The 14,667-nt window shown below is 42.5% G+C and overlaps 1 protein-coding gene across 1 annotated transcript in view; it reads left to right on the top strand.

The window, feature by feature from the left end:
- Positions 1-14,667, top strand: part of XPO5 (exportin 5) — a 53,561-nt gene that overhangs the window by 4,566 nt on the left and 34,328 nt on the right. The window contains exons 4-12 of the mRNA XM_008958744.4: positions 365-502; positions 678-860; positions 2,621-2,647; positions 3,981-4,166; positions 5,614-5,690; positions 9,014-9,113; positions 10,331-10,414; positions 11,033-11,158; positions 12,746-12,836. Coding sequence (XP_008956992.2) covers positions 365-502; positions 678-860; positions 2,621-2,647; positions 3,981-4,166; positions 5,614-5,690; positions 9,014-9,113; positions 10,331-10,414; positions 11,033-11,158; positions 12,746-12,836 — 1,012 coding nt within the window. The remainder of the gene's footprint in view (positions 1-364; positions 503-677; positions 861-2,620; positions 2,648-3,980; positions 4,167-5,613; positions 5,691-9,013; positions 9,114-10,330; positions 10,415-11,032; positions 11,159-12,745; positions 12,837-14,667) is intronic.

Here is a 14,667-nt window from a genome sequence, read left to right as displayed (position 1 = left end):
CCCTTCCATTTTACCAGCTACTCACTATACTCCTTATTTCTATACTCTTCCTCCCTGGCCTTCTGCAAACTGAAACAATCAATATGAGAATCTTTTCATTTTGTAAAGTATAATGATGTCATCCTAGCTCTCGATATGACAGCCTTTTTAGTAGGTGATGTAACCCTCACTTAAGCTTTAAGCGGAAGAGTGATTAGCGAGAATGCAGGACAAGTGACTCAGGCATGAAGAACAGGTTCATTTGTTCTGTTTGGTTTAAAAGTAGGCCTGCTGATAAATTTTTTACAACTCTACAGCCCAGCTTTTTTCTGGAAGTCTGGAATCCAGTCTTGCATATCTCTTAATATCTCTTGTTCTTTTTCAGGGAACATTGAACATTTTGGAAGAGGAGAACCATATTAAAGATGCTCTGTCTCGAATTGTAGTGGAAATGATCAAGCGAGAGTGGCCACAGCATTGGCCTGACATGCTAATAGAATTGGACACTCTTTCCAAACAAGGGGTATGAAACACAGCTATATCAGTTTGGTATACTTTTCCTTGGAACAAACTTCAGGGTTTGTTGTTTGATTTTGTTTGTGGTTTTTTTTTTTTTTTGGCAACAGAAAATAGCCTTTGGATATACATAAAATGAAAAGATATTTTAGTTTTTAACTAGCTTATTTCTATTGGTGTAGGAAACACAGACAGAATTGGTGATGTTTATCCTTTTGCGACTGGCAGAGGATGTAGTGACTTTTCAGACACTTCCCCCTCAAAGAAGAAGGGACATCCAGCAAACATTAACCCAGAACATGGAAAGGATCTTCAGTTTTCTGCTTAACACACTTCAAGAAAATGTAAACAAGTATCAGCAAGTGGTAAGGGATACCCCTACCTATAACATTTCTATTTTCCAATATGAGTGTTTTTGATTAATCTTACAGTAAGGAACTAGGGTGTTTAGGTCAGCAAAATGAAAGCCTATTTTATAAGCAAAAAAATAAAAAACTAGGAAATGACAGAAAAACTGGAGCTCATTTTCTTTCTTTTTTTTTTTTTTTTTTTTTTGAGACGGAGGCTCGCTCTGTCATCCAGGCTGGAGTGCAGTGGTGTGATCTCGGCTCACTGCAACCTCTGCCTCCCAGGTTCAAGCGATTCTCCTGCCTCAGCCTCCCAAGTAGCTGGGACTACAGGCGCTCGCCACCAGGCCCGGCTGATTTTTTGTATTTCTAGTAGAGACGGGGTTTCACTATGTTAGCCAGGAAGGTCTTGATCTCCTGACCTCGTGATCCGCCCGCCTCCCAAAGTGCTGGAATTATAGGCGTGAGCCACGGCACCTGGCCTTTTTAAAAAAAAAAAAAAAAAAAAAAAGATAGGGATCTTGGCTTACTGCAGCCTCCACCTCCTGGGATTACAGGCATGTGCCACCACACCTGGCTAATTTGTGTATTTTTAGTAGAGATGGAGTTTCGCTGTGTTAGCAAGGCTAGTCTCAAACTCCTGACCTCAGGTGGTCTACCCACCTTGCTCTCCCAAAGTGCTGAGATTATAGGTGTGAGCCACCGAGCCAGCCCTAGGTGTTATTCTTAATTTTATTTTCAGAAGTTCTTTAGGAAAATACTAATTTTTTTTTTTTTTTTTTTTGGAGAGGGAGTCTCACTCTGTCACCCATGCTGGAGTGCAGTGGCACAATCTCGGCTCACTGCAACCTCCGCCTCCTGGGTTCAAGCGATTCTCCTGCCTCAGCCTCCCGGGTAGCTGAGATTACCAGTGCCTGCCACCATGCCCGTCTAGTTTTTGTATTTTAGTAGAGATGGTGTTTCACCATGTTGGTCAGGCTGGTCTTGAACTCCTGACCTCAAATAATCCGCCTGCCTTGGTCTTTCAAAGTGCTGGGATTGTAGGCGTGAGCCACCGCGCCTGGCCTAATTTTATATGCTTGTAAGTTAACATTATGTGCCTTTGTATGGATTTGAAATATAAGGATAAAAATCAACCATATTTGTATATTCACTGAATAGCCACTATTTTGATGTATTTAACATCATATATATATGTATTTTTTTTTGTTTTTTTTTGTTTTGAGACGGAGTTTCACTTTTGTTGCCCAGGCTGGAGTGCAGTAGTGCAATCTTGGTTCACTGCAACCTCTGCCTCCGGGGTTCGAGTGATTCTTCTGCCTCAGCTTCCCAAGTAGCTGGGATTACAGGAATGCGCCAGCACACCGGCTAATTTTTGTAATTTTAGTAGAGATGGGGTTTCACCATGTTGGCCAGACTGGTCTCAAACTCCTGACCTCAGGTGATCCACCTGCCTTGGCCTCCCAGACTGCTGGGATTACAGGCGTGAGCCACCACGCCTGGCCAACATCCAGTATTTTTGAGTACATGGTTTTCATATACTTATGCTATACATACATGTTCATGAATTGTATTCATTTAATTATGCTTCTAACTTTACTTGTTCTCCCTAGGGGAATATCAGTTATGCGTGCTTAGTAAAGTTGTGTTATTTTCCAAGATTAAAAATTGCATATATTTAAGAATCATTATTCAAGGGCATTGATTTGTGGGGGGTAGAAAGTTATTATGTGGCCTTTTGCTCATTAAAAACACTGGATCTTTATACTTCCTTTCAGAAGACAGATACTTCTCAGGAGTCAAAGGTAAGAGCTCTTTATAAAGTTTGAAGGAGACCTTTGAACCTTTCAGGTGAGGGGATACGTGCCCCTAGTGGATGGTGACCTCAGCCTTGCTTGTGTTGTATTGTTTTGGAGACAGGTCTTACTGTTGCCCAGGCTGGAGTGCAGTTGTGTGGTCTCAGCTCACTGCAGCCATGACCTCCCCAGCTCAAGTGATCCTCTCACCTCAACTTCATGAGTAGCTGGGAATATAGGTGCGCACCACCATGCCCAGCTAATACTTTCTATAGAAACAGGGTCTCAGTGTGTTGCCTAGGCTGGTGTCAAACTCCTGGCTTCAAGTGATCCTCCAGCCTCGACCTCCCGAAGTGACTGTGGGCCACTGCATCTGTCGTTTGTTTTTTTTGTTTGTGTTTGTTTTTGTTTTTGAGACAGAGTCTCGCTCACTTGCCCAGGCTGGAGTGCAGTGGCGCGATCTCGGCTCACTGCAAGCTCCGCCTCCTGGGTTCACGCCATTCTCCTGCCTGGCCTCCCGAGTAGCTGGTACTACAGGTGCCCGCCACCACACCCAGCTAATTTTTTGTATTTTTAGTAGAGATGGGGTTTCACCGTGTTAGCCAGGATAGTCTCAATCTCCTGACATCATCCACCCTCCTCAGCTTCCCAAAGTGCTGGGATTACAGGTGTGAGCCACCACGCCCAGCCTGTTCTTTGTTCTGTTTTTGATCACTGAGCTATGGTTGAAGGGAAGTAAAAAAAAAAAAAAATTACTTTTTTTTTTTTTTTTGACACAGGGTCTTACTTTGTCACCCAGGCTAGAGTACAGTGACGCAAACGTGGCTCACTGCAGCTTCAGCCTCCAGGCTTCAAGTGAGCCTTACCTCAACCTCATGAGTAGCTGGGACTATAGATGCACACCATCATGCCTGGCTAATTTTTGTATTTTTTTGGTTTGGGTATTTTTTTTTTTTTTTTTTTTTTTTTTTGGTAGACACTAGTTTTGCCATGTTGCCCAGGCTGGTGTTTTAACTCCTGGGCTCAGTTGATTCACCCACCTTGGCCTCCCAAAGTGCTGGGATTGCAGGTGTGTGCCACTGCGCCCAGCCTTGGGAAGTAAAATGATTTGGGGTTTTGTGAAAAAGATAAAATGGCCACACATGCCAGTATGGTCTTATCGATGGATGTTGAGAATGTCATTGTTTGAGAAGTGATTGTGTTCCCTACCTGTGACTGTTACGTGAGTATATTCTTAAAAAATAATTTTCTTAGAATTAGAAAATGGGGGTTCAGTTATAACCACAGATTCCTTACCTGTTACCGAGGACTTCATGGTCCAAAGTTACTTCTTTTCTGGTAGGCGCAAGCAAACTGTCGAGTAGGAGTTGCAGCACTGAATACTCTAGCAGGCTATATTGACTGGGTGTCTATGAGTCACATCACTGCTGAAAACTGTAAACTCCTGGAGATACTGTGTTTGCTGTTGAATGAACAGGAACTTCAGTTGGGAGCCGCTGAGTGTCTTCTCATTGCAGTCAGCAGAAAAGTAAGTTACCACTTCAAACTGACTTACCCTCAGAGTCTCTGAAGTAGGCTGTGTATGTGTTTAATTGCATGTTGTGGCAGAAAGTCATTTAAAGGTTTGGGTTTTTTTCCTTGGGGCCAACTTACTGCCTGCTTCCAACCCCCTTGGACAGGAGTTTGCCAATATTCAAGGGATCCTTTGGCAGAATGTGGAGATTTATCAGGCTGCATGGTTCTTGAAACAGCCATGATACTTGGCAATTTACAGTTAACAGATAAAAGTAAATGTTTAAGTTTAAAGCTCGCTTAATGAATGTCAAGGAATCTTGGATGGTGGCTACACTAGGTTTATATCTGTATTTTTTTTTTTTTTTTTTTTTTAATTGAAACAGTCTTGCTCTGTCACCCAGGCTGGAGTGCAGTGGCGTGATGTTGGCTCACTGCAACATCCGCCTTCCGGGTTCAAGCGATTCTCCTGCCTCAGCTTCTCGAGTAGCTAGGACTATAGGCACACGCCACCATGCCCGACTGATTTTTGTATTTTTTAGTAGAGATGAGGTTTCGCCATGTTAGCCAGGCTCTTCTCGAACTCCTGACCTCAAGTGATCTGCCCTCCTCAGCCTCCTAAAGTGCTGGGATTACAGGCGTGAGCCACTGCGCCAAGCCTATGTCTGTCTTGGCTAACCAATGGAACTATGACTCTTTTCTCCATAGGAATATTATCTACAAATGTAATTTACTTTGCTGTCATATCAGCATTATTGCCCAACACATTTATTTATTTATTTATTTATTTTATTTTTTTTTTTTTTGAGATGGAGCCTCGTTCTGTCGTCTAGGCTGGAGTGCAGTGGTGCAATCTCAGCTCAGTGCAACCTCTGCCTCCCGGGTTCAAGCAATTCTCCTGCCTCAGCCTCCTGAGTATCTGGGATTACAGACGTGTGCCACCACACCCAGCTAATTTTTGTATTTTTTAGTAGAGATGGGGTTTCACTATGTTGGCCAGGCTGGTCTCGAACTTTTGACCTCAAGTGATCCACCTGCTTTGACCTCCCAAAGTGCTAGGATTACAGGTGTGAGCCACGGCACCTGGCCTAATTTTTGTATTTTTAGTAGAGACAGGGTTTCACCATGTTGACCAGGCTGGTCTCGAACTCCTGATCTCAGGTGTTCCGCCTGCCTCGTCCTCCCAAAGTGCTGGGATTACAGGCATGAGCCACCGCACTCGGCCTGCCCAACACATTTAAAAATGTAAGTTTATGCTTTTTCACTAAACTGATAGTTTTGAGAAAAAATATGTAGTTTATCCAGATTTGGTTTTAAAGAGTTGGGCTTCTTTGTAGTGTTTCACTAAACCCTGGGGTATATAAGAAATTATGAAGTCAATATATTTGATTATATACTTACAGAAGATGTCGGTACTTTGAAGTATAGTTTATATAACTATGTTTCCCTAAAATTGGGTCTAGGGCAAGTTGGAAGACCGGAAGCCCTTGATGGTCTTATTTGGAGATGTTGCCATGCATTATATACTCTCCGCCGCACAGTGAGTATCTTTACTTTTCAGTGTGTTTTCGAATTTCTTTGTCATTTTTCTATCTTATTTGGATTTATCTGAAGTTCTTTTTTTTTTTTTTATTTTGAGATGGATCTCGCTCTGTCACCCAGGCTGGAGTGCAGTGGCGCGATCTTGGCTCACCACAACCTCCGTCTCCTGGGATCAAGCGATTCTCCTGCCTCAGCCTCCCGAGTAGCTGGGATTACAGGCGCACCACCATGCCTGGCTAATTTTTCTGTTTTTAGTAGAGACAGGGTTTTGCCATGCTGACCGCTCTGGTCTCAAACTCTTGACCTCAGGTGGTCTACCTGCCTCAACCTCCCCAAGTGCTGGGATTACAGGCGTGAGCCCCTGTGCCCACCTGAAGTTCTTATTTAAATGCTAGCTGTCAATCGACAGTGTTTTTGGATAAGAAAATGAGGCATTGGCCGGATGTGGTGGCTCACACCTGTAATTCCAGCACTTTGGGAGGCCAAGGCAGGTGGATCACTTGAGGCCAGGAGTTTGAGACCAGCCTGGCCAACACGGTGAAACCCCATCTCTACTAAAATACAAAAATTAGCCAGACCTGGTGGCGCACGCCTGTAATCCCAGCTACTCAGGAGGCTGAGGCAGGAGAGTATCTTGAACCTGGGAGGCAGAGGTTGCTGTGAGCTGAGATCACGCCACTCTACTCCAGACTGGGCAACAAAGTGAGACTCTGTCTCAAAAAAAAAAAAAAAGAAAGAAAATGAGGCAGTCATGGCTGAATGTGCTAGCTAACATTTGTAACCTCAGCACCTGGGGAGGCCAAGGCGGGAGGATTGATTGAGTCAGGAGTTCGAGACCAACCTGAGCAACATGGCAAGAGTCCATCTCTACAAAAAAATACAGAAATTAGTCGGGTGTGGTGGTATGTGTACTTGTAGTCCCAGCTACTCAGAAGGCTGAGGTGGGAGGGTCACTAGAGCTGGGAAGTCCACAGGCAACCATGAACCATGATCATGCCACTATACTCCAGCCTGGGCAACAGACTGAGACCTTGTCTCAAAAAAATAGTTTTAAAAAGTTTAAAAGTTTATAAAGTTAAAAAGTTACAGTAAGCTAAAGTTAATTCATTATTGAAGAAAGGAAGTTTTTTTTTTTTGAGATGGAGTTTCGCTCTTATTGCCCAGGCTGGGGTGCAATGATGCGATCTCGGCTCACTGCAACCTCTGCCTCCCGGGTTCAAGCGATTCTCCTGCCTCACCCTCCCAGGAAGCTGGGATTACAGGCATGCACCACCATGGCCAGCTAATTTTGTATTTTTAGTAGAAACAGGGTTTCTCCCTGTTGGTCAAGCTGGTCTTGAACTCCTGATCTCAGGTGATCCACCCGCCTCAGCCTCCCAAAGTACTGGGATTATAGGCATGAGCCACCGTGCCCGGCTGGAAAATTTTTTAAATAAATTTAGCGGGCCAGGTACGGTGGGTCATGCTTGTGATCACAGCACTTTAGGAGGCCAAGGCAGATGGACCACCTGAGGTCAGGAGTTCAAGACCAGCCTGGCCAACATGGTGAAACCCCATCTGTACTAAAAGTACAAAAATTAGCCGGGCTTGGTGGTGCACGTGTGTATTCTTAGCTACTTGGGAGGCTGAGGCAGGAGATCGCTTGAACCTGGGAGGCAAAAGTTGCAGTGAGCCAGGATTGTGCCCCTGCACTCCAGCTTAGGCAACAGAGTGAGACTGCATCTCTAAATAAATAAATAAGTTTAGTTTAGCTTAAGGGTACAGTATTTATAAAGTCTACAGTAGGGTCCAGTAATGTCCTAGGCTTCGACATTCACTCACCACTCACTCTGGACCCACCCAGTACAGTTTTCTGTCCTGCAGTCATTCATGGTAAGTGCCTTCTACAGGTATACCATCTTTTATCATTTATACCATATTTTTACTGTACCTTTTCTGTATTTAGATACACAAATACTTACCATTGTGTTACAGTTGCCTGCAGTATTGGCTACGATAACATGCTATAGAGGTTTGTAGCCTAGGAGCAATAGGCTACGCTATATAGCCTAGATGTGTAATAGGCTATTCCTGTTGTGTAAGTTTGTGTAAGTACACTCTATCATGTTCAAATGGTGATAAAATCACTTAACGATGCATTTCTCAGTACACATCTCCAGTCATTAAGTGATGCATGACTGTAAGGGCTTCCATGTACTTTCTTCCAATAGCTCTAGAAAATACTAAAGCAAGGCTGGGCCCAATGGCTCATGCCTGTAATCCCCATATTTTGGGAGGCCAAGCCGTGAAGATTGCTTGGACCCAGAAGTTCAAGACCAGTCTGGGCAACATGGTAAGACCTCATCCCTACAAAAAATCAAAATGAAAATAAATTAGCTGGGTATGGTGGCATGTGCCTTATAGTCCCAGCTACTTGGGAGGCTGCAGTGAGAGGATCCCTTGAAGCCCATTAGTTTGAGGCTTCAGTGAGCCATATTTGAGCCACTGTACTCCAGCCTAGGTGTGACAGTGAGATCGTGTCTCAAAAAAAAAGAAAGAAAATATTAAAGCATTTCTTGATAACATGTTTCTTACCAGGAAGTCAGGCAGAACTATATATTATAAGTAGTTGAATCTGTTGCAGCACCATCTTTTTGATACTCTTTACTTTTGGTCCCAAGGAGAAATGAAAAGGTATGAGGCACATGTGTTTTACTTAAAATCTCTTACTACCCATTCTAATACACATTTTTCATGGCTTCCTTCCCTGTAGAGACTGCAGCACTGTTTTAAGGGATCCTGTTAATTAAATGAATAACGTTTTTTGGGTAGTTACTATTTTTAGGTCCAATTCTTAGTTCCATAGACATCATGACACTCATAGTAAGTGGTGTCCCGTTTCTGTTTGTGCTATGGGTGTCATACCACAACCATGGTTCATAAAGCGGTGATTCCAACCCAGGTAGTCAAACTCCAGAGATTGCATTGGACACCATAATACCATCCTGTCCTTCAATGTTCCTAAAGCCTAGGCCTCGTTTACCCCAAGGTCCTTGCCTTTTATGTGATACTGTCCTCCTCCAGAAGACAGCTAATATAGTTGCTTTTCACACTCATAGTTATTAATTGCTGTTTGTGTGAATAGTCCTATATCATTTTAGGTCAGGTTTTGCCACCAAATAAGTTAAAAAGATTTAAAAAATTTTTTAATTTAGCAAAGCTATTGGGATTCTACTGAATTACAGACCTAACTAAATGACTTGGAGAAATGAGACACAAAGTGATGTTTTTATTACAGCCTTTTAAATTTTGTTGGTGATATAAGGAATTCTCATCTTACAGGACTGCTGATGGAGGAGGTTTGGTAGAAAAACACTACGTCTTTCTGAAGAGGCTCTGTCAGGTGTTGTGTGCGCTGGGCAATCAGCTGTGTGCATTGCTGGTGAGCTAGTGCTTGCTTTCTGGAGAGCTTCAAGCCCATTTGGGAAGAGCATTTAGAAACTTATGTTTCAATGAGGGGTTGCAAATGTCATTGATTTTAGCCTGATGGGGCAGTGCCGTACAAGTTATTGCATGATTCTATAGATTAAATTATCTTAATAGAATAGTGTTTGAGTGATCTAAATTTCTTTTAACAATAAAATAGTTATACCAACGTCAGATATCCACGTCTATTATTCCATAAAGTCAACGTTGGTTTCTTGTGAATTTTGGTACTTACAGAACCTCAATCTGCTGAGCGCTTTATGCTTTTACATTCTGTTAGCCCACGAAACATGGACTTGAATAAAGAACTCTTTTCCCAATCTAAGGGATGTATTATTGGAGCACAAAAGAAAACTTGAGTCTGATTGACCTGGAAAACCTGCCATTAGAGAAATATTTAATACTCAGTCTTATAAGTTGGAAGATAGGACATTGGAACAGACATTTGCAATTGATGTTATATCTTTTTGTGGTGGTTTAAATGGTTAGAGAGGATAGTTTCAGAGATAAGCAACCATTGAAGGGGCCAGGTGCAATGGCTCATGCCTGTAATCCCAGCATTTTGGGAGGGTGAGGTGGGCAGATCACCTGAGGTCAGGAGTTTGAGACTAGCCTGGCCAACATGGTGAAACCCTGTCTCTACTAAAAATACAAAAATTAGCCAGGCGTGGTGGTGCATGCCTGTTATCCCAGCTACTCGGGAGGCTGAGGCAGGAGAATTGCTTGAACCCTGGAGGTAGAGGTTGCAGTGAGCCGAGATCGTGCCACTGCACTCCAGCCTGAGCAACAGAGTGAGACTCCATCTAAAAGAAAAAAAAAAGAAAAGAAACTATTGAAGGGATTAGGTAATAGGTTGGGACACAGAAATGTGAATAGGTAAGGTCTGAGGAAGTAATAGAGATTTTTTTTCTTTCTGTAATTTCTGAAATGAGTGTTTTTTATTTTACTGTTTGACCACAGAATGGGTTTTAATGATGATGATTGAGTAGGCAAAGTAACTTTCCTATATTTTAGCCCTTGAAGTGATGCCTTTCTTTAGCCAAAAGGAAATACAAAGTCCTTTTGAAACAACATTTTTTGAGGGTTTAATTTATCTGTTTTTATTACTTCCCTGCTTTTTCCTCTCCTGCTTTTCTCGATCAACACCGTTAATATAGTGGTCTTCTCCTACAGGGTGCAGATTCTGATGTAGAAACACCATCAAACTTTGGAAAATACCTGGAATCTTTTCTTGCTTTCACAACCCATCCAAGTCAGGTAAACTTTATACAGGTAACTTCTCAAAATTTTAGTTAGGTGAACCAATGTCAAGCACTGTGTCCTGAAATATTATTGTAGATCATGTATAAAATGTGACTCTTCAGGCCTTGGGGAATGACCGTAGTGTCATTTCATTAAGAGAATTATTGGCTCTTCTTCCTGAGCCAAACAGTGCACTTGTCTAGGTCAGCAGCTTTTCCCTTTAGGTAATATTCTGATTGTACTCAGTCACATGTGAGGTGTGTCCCAGGTGGTTTAGTACTAAAGTTATAAAGATTTTTGAAACAAAAGTCTGATTAATTGTATTATAAAATTAATTTCACTCAGTTCAAAATTGTCCTTCTAATATCACTCTGAGATTCCAGTATCCTTTTTTTGCAAAGAAGAGAAAGTAGTAAAATTCAGCTCACATTCCAGGTAATTTCCTTGATCCACAGCCTGTCTTACTAACATGTGGTCCATAGTGGGTAGTCATTACTGATAAATTGCAGTAGAGACAGCTTCAAAGTATTGTACAGATTTATTTCTATGAAAAAATGTAGTTGATAACTGCTAAGTAATAATCTGGGTTATATAGAATCCAAATCCTTTGACGTTTTCTTTTTTTCTCTTTAGTTTCTACGCTCTTCAACTCAGATGACTTGGGGAGCCCTCTTCAGGCATGAAATCCTATCCCGTGATCCTTTGCTATTAGCAATAATACCAAAATATCTTCGTGCTTCCATGACTAACTTGGTCAAGGTATATAATGGGAATCTAAACATGTGGAATGTAGGTGAATACACATAATAAGACTTTGAGGCTGGGTGCGGTGGCTCACGCCTATAATCCCAGCTCTATGGAAGGCTGAGGCAGGAGGATCGCTTGAGCCCGGGAGTTGGAGACCAGCCTGTGCGACATGACAAAACCTCGTCTCTACTAAAAATACAAAAAAATTAGCAGGGCATGTTGGTATGCACCTGTAGACCTAGCTACTGGGGAGGCTTAAGGTGGGAGGATCACCTGAGCTTGGGAAGTTGAAGCTGCATTGAGCTGAGATCGCAGCACTGCACTCCAGCCTAGGCGATGAGAGTGAGACCCTGTCTCGGGGGAAACATAAAAAAGACTTTGATTGGCATTATTAACAGCCCTTCTTCATCACTAAGATTCCTTTACTGGACATATTTTCTTATTCCTTAGGAAGAAATCAGTCCTTACTGGTTATTATAACTGCTCTTCCATATGAGAGTACTTAATATATCATAAGTATTGGGCTAGGTGCTAGGGCAAGAGCAGTGACCATACAATGTAATAATTGCTATTCAGGGGTTAAAAGCAGAATGCTTTGGAAGTACATAGGAGGGTTGAGTCAGGAAGATTCCAAGAGGAGGCAATATCTAAGCATTGCTTCTGGAGGCCAAGTGAGAGTTACAAAGGGAAATGAGGGGAGTGAGAGTGGAAGCAAAGATTGCTCACTACCTCAGTAGAGAGTTGCTCATGAATTCCCTGCTAAGAGCTCTTGCAGTTGACAGATTCTTAATCTCAATTTGTAACATCAGAGAATGGGGCACATTCAAGGGTCCCCTTATTTTCTTAAGGAATTTGCCTAGCACATAGCACATACTGTGTTCTGTGTTTTTTTTTGAGACAGAGTCTCACCCTGTCACCGAGGCTGGAGTGCAGTGGCACGATCTTGGCTCACTGCAACCTCTGCCTCCTGGGGTCAAGCAATTCTCCTGCCTCAGCCTCCCAAGTAGCTGGGACTACAGGTGCCCACCACCACACTCGGCTAATTTTTTGTATTTTAGTAGAGACAGGGTTTTACTGTTTTTCCCAGGCTGGTCTCAAACTCCTGAGCTCAGGCAATCCACCTGCCTCGGCCTCCCAAAGTGCTGGGATTACAGGCGTGAGCCACCGCACCCGGCCACACTGTGTTCTTATTTTCTGCCATGGTCTTCAATTCTTTTCTGAATGAAACATACAAAGTTCTACAAGTTTATTCTCAGTGTTCAGTATTTGAGGCAAGTAGCTCTCAGTTCTTTCTTCCTTACTACATACTGAATTGTCATTTTTTCTGGGGACCTTAAAAGAATTCAAGAATTTAATTCTCCCTGAGGAACTTGGAGGATGGTATCAACTAAAAGTATTCTCTTTTCTACCACTGAGGAATACTGGAACTGGGAGCAAACTGTGGACCTGTGATAGAACTGAAGTGGATATTTACCATACAATATCTCATGCAAACCCTTAACTCTTAAATAAATTAAAAGTGCTTGAACTCCTGAAGCTTACAAACTCTTTCAGTGGGTCCACTTTCATCCCCTACCCCAATTACCTTTCTTTTTCCAGATGGGCTTTCCTTCTAAAACAGACAGCCCTAGCTGTGAATATTCTCGGTTTGATTTTGATAGCGATGAGGACTTCAATGCTTTCTTCAACTGTAAGTGATGTTGGCCTTGGATTTCTCTCAACAGTCTCAGAATGGCATCTAGTATTATGAATCATGGTGCATGGTGTTTGGGGTTTTTACGAAAGATCCCCAAATCTGGATAGCAGCCTACTTATTAGGCCCTAGTTTCCCATTGCGGAAGGGTGCTGGGGCTGTATTCCAGGGATAATATTTTGTTTTACACCACAAACCCCCACAGCATTTAGACATTGATGTTTAGGGATGGTAACCATACTTAAGACGCTCTTGACTTTTTTTCGTACTTAGGATTAAATACCATCTTACCTTATGGTTATTTCTTTCCCCCAAAAAGTGGAAAAATCCATTTTATTCTAATATTCTAGTTCTGTTCTGTGTTTTCTGTGCCTTATTTCCTTTTTGTTTTTTTTTTTTTTTTTTTGAGATGGAGTTTCACTCTTGTTGCCCAGGCTGGAGTGCAATGGTGCGATCTCGGCTCACCACAACCTCTGCCTTCTGGGTTCAAGCGATTCTCCTGCCTCAGCTTCCCAAGTAGCTGGGATTACAGGCATGCACCACCATGCCCAGCTAATTTTGCATTTTTGGTAGAGATGGGGTTTCTCCATGTTGGTCAGGCTGGTCTCGAACTCCCGACCTCAGGTCATCTGCCCGCCTCAGTCTCCCAAAGTGCTGGGATTACAGGTGTGAGCCACCGTGCCCAGCCTCCTTTTTTTTTTTTTTTTTTTTTTTAACAGCTTTATTGAGACAAAATTCATTTACCATACAGTTCACCCACATACAGTATATAATTTAATGGTTTTTAGTATTTTTACAGAGTTGTGCAGCCATCACCACAATCAATTTTAGATTATATTTTCATCACCCCAAAAATAAATCCTATATCCACTAGGAGTCATCCCCCAGTTCCCTCATCTCTCCCAGTCCTAGGCAACCAGTAATCTACTTTCTGTCTCTGTTTTGCCTATTCTGAACGTTTCATATAAATTGAATCATACATGGTCTTTTGTGACTGCCTTCTTTCACTTGCATAATGTTTTTAAATTCATCCAAGTTACAACATTTATCAGTACTTGATTTCTTTTTTTTTTTTGAGATGGAGTCTCGCTCTGTTGCCCAGGCTGGAGTGCAGTGGCACAATCTCGGCTCACTGCAACCTCTGCCTCCCGGATTCAAGCGATTCTCCTGCCTCAGCCTCCTGAATAGCTGGGACTACACACACGTGCCATCACACCCAGCTAATTTTTTGTGTTTTTAGTAGAGACAGGGTTTCACTGTGTTAGCCAGGATGGTCTCAATCTCCTGACCTCGTGATCCACCCGCCTCGGCTTCCCAAAGTGCTAGGATTACAGGCGTAAGCCACCACACCCAGCCTTTTTTTTTTTTTTTTTTTTTTTTTTTTTTGAGATGGAGTCTTGCTCTGTCGCCCAGGCTGGAGTGCAATGACACACTCTCGGCTCACTGCAACCTCTGCCTCTGAGGTTCAAGCGATTCTCCTGCCTCACCCTCCCAAGTAACTGGGATTTATAGGCATGCACCACCATGCCCAGCTAATTGTTTTATTTTTAGTAGAGACTGGGTTTCATCATGTTGGCCAGGTTGGTCTCGAACTCCCGACCTCAGCTGATTCACCTGCCTTGGCCTCCCAAAGTGCTGGATTATAGGCGTGAGCCACCACACCCGGCCTTCATTTCTTTTTATTGCCAATATTTCATTGTATGGATATACCACATTTACTTATTTATTCATCTGTTGATGGACATTTGAGTTATTTCCATTTTTTGGCTATTACAAATAATGCTGCTATGAACATTTATATACAAGGTTTTGTTTAGATATAAGTTTT

Source organism: Pan paniscus, chromosome 5 (assembly GCF_029289425.2).
Source record: "Pan paniscus chromosome 5, NHGRI_mPanPan1-v2.0_pri, whole genome shotgun sequence".
NCBI classification, from domain to species: Eukaryota; Metazoa; Chordata; class Mammalia; order Primates; family Hominidae; genus Pan; species Pan paniscus.
Note: the sequence above shows the minus strand (reverse complement) of the source record. Positions and strands in the feature narration are given on the sequence as shown.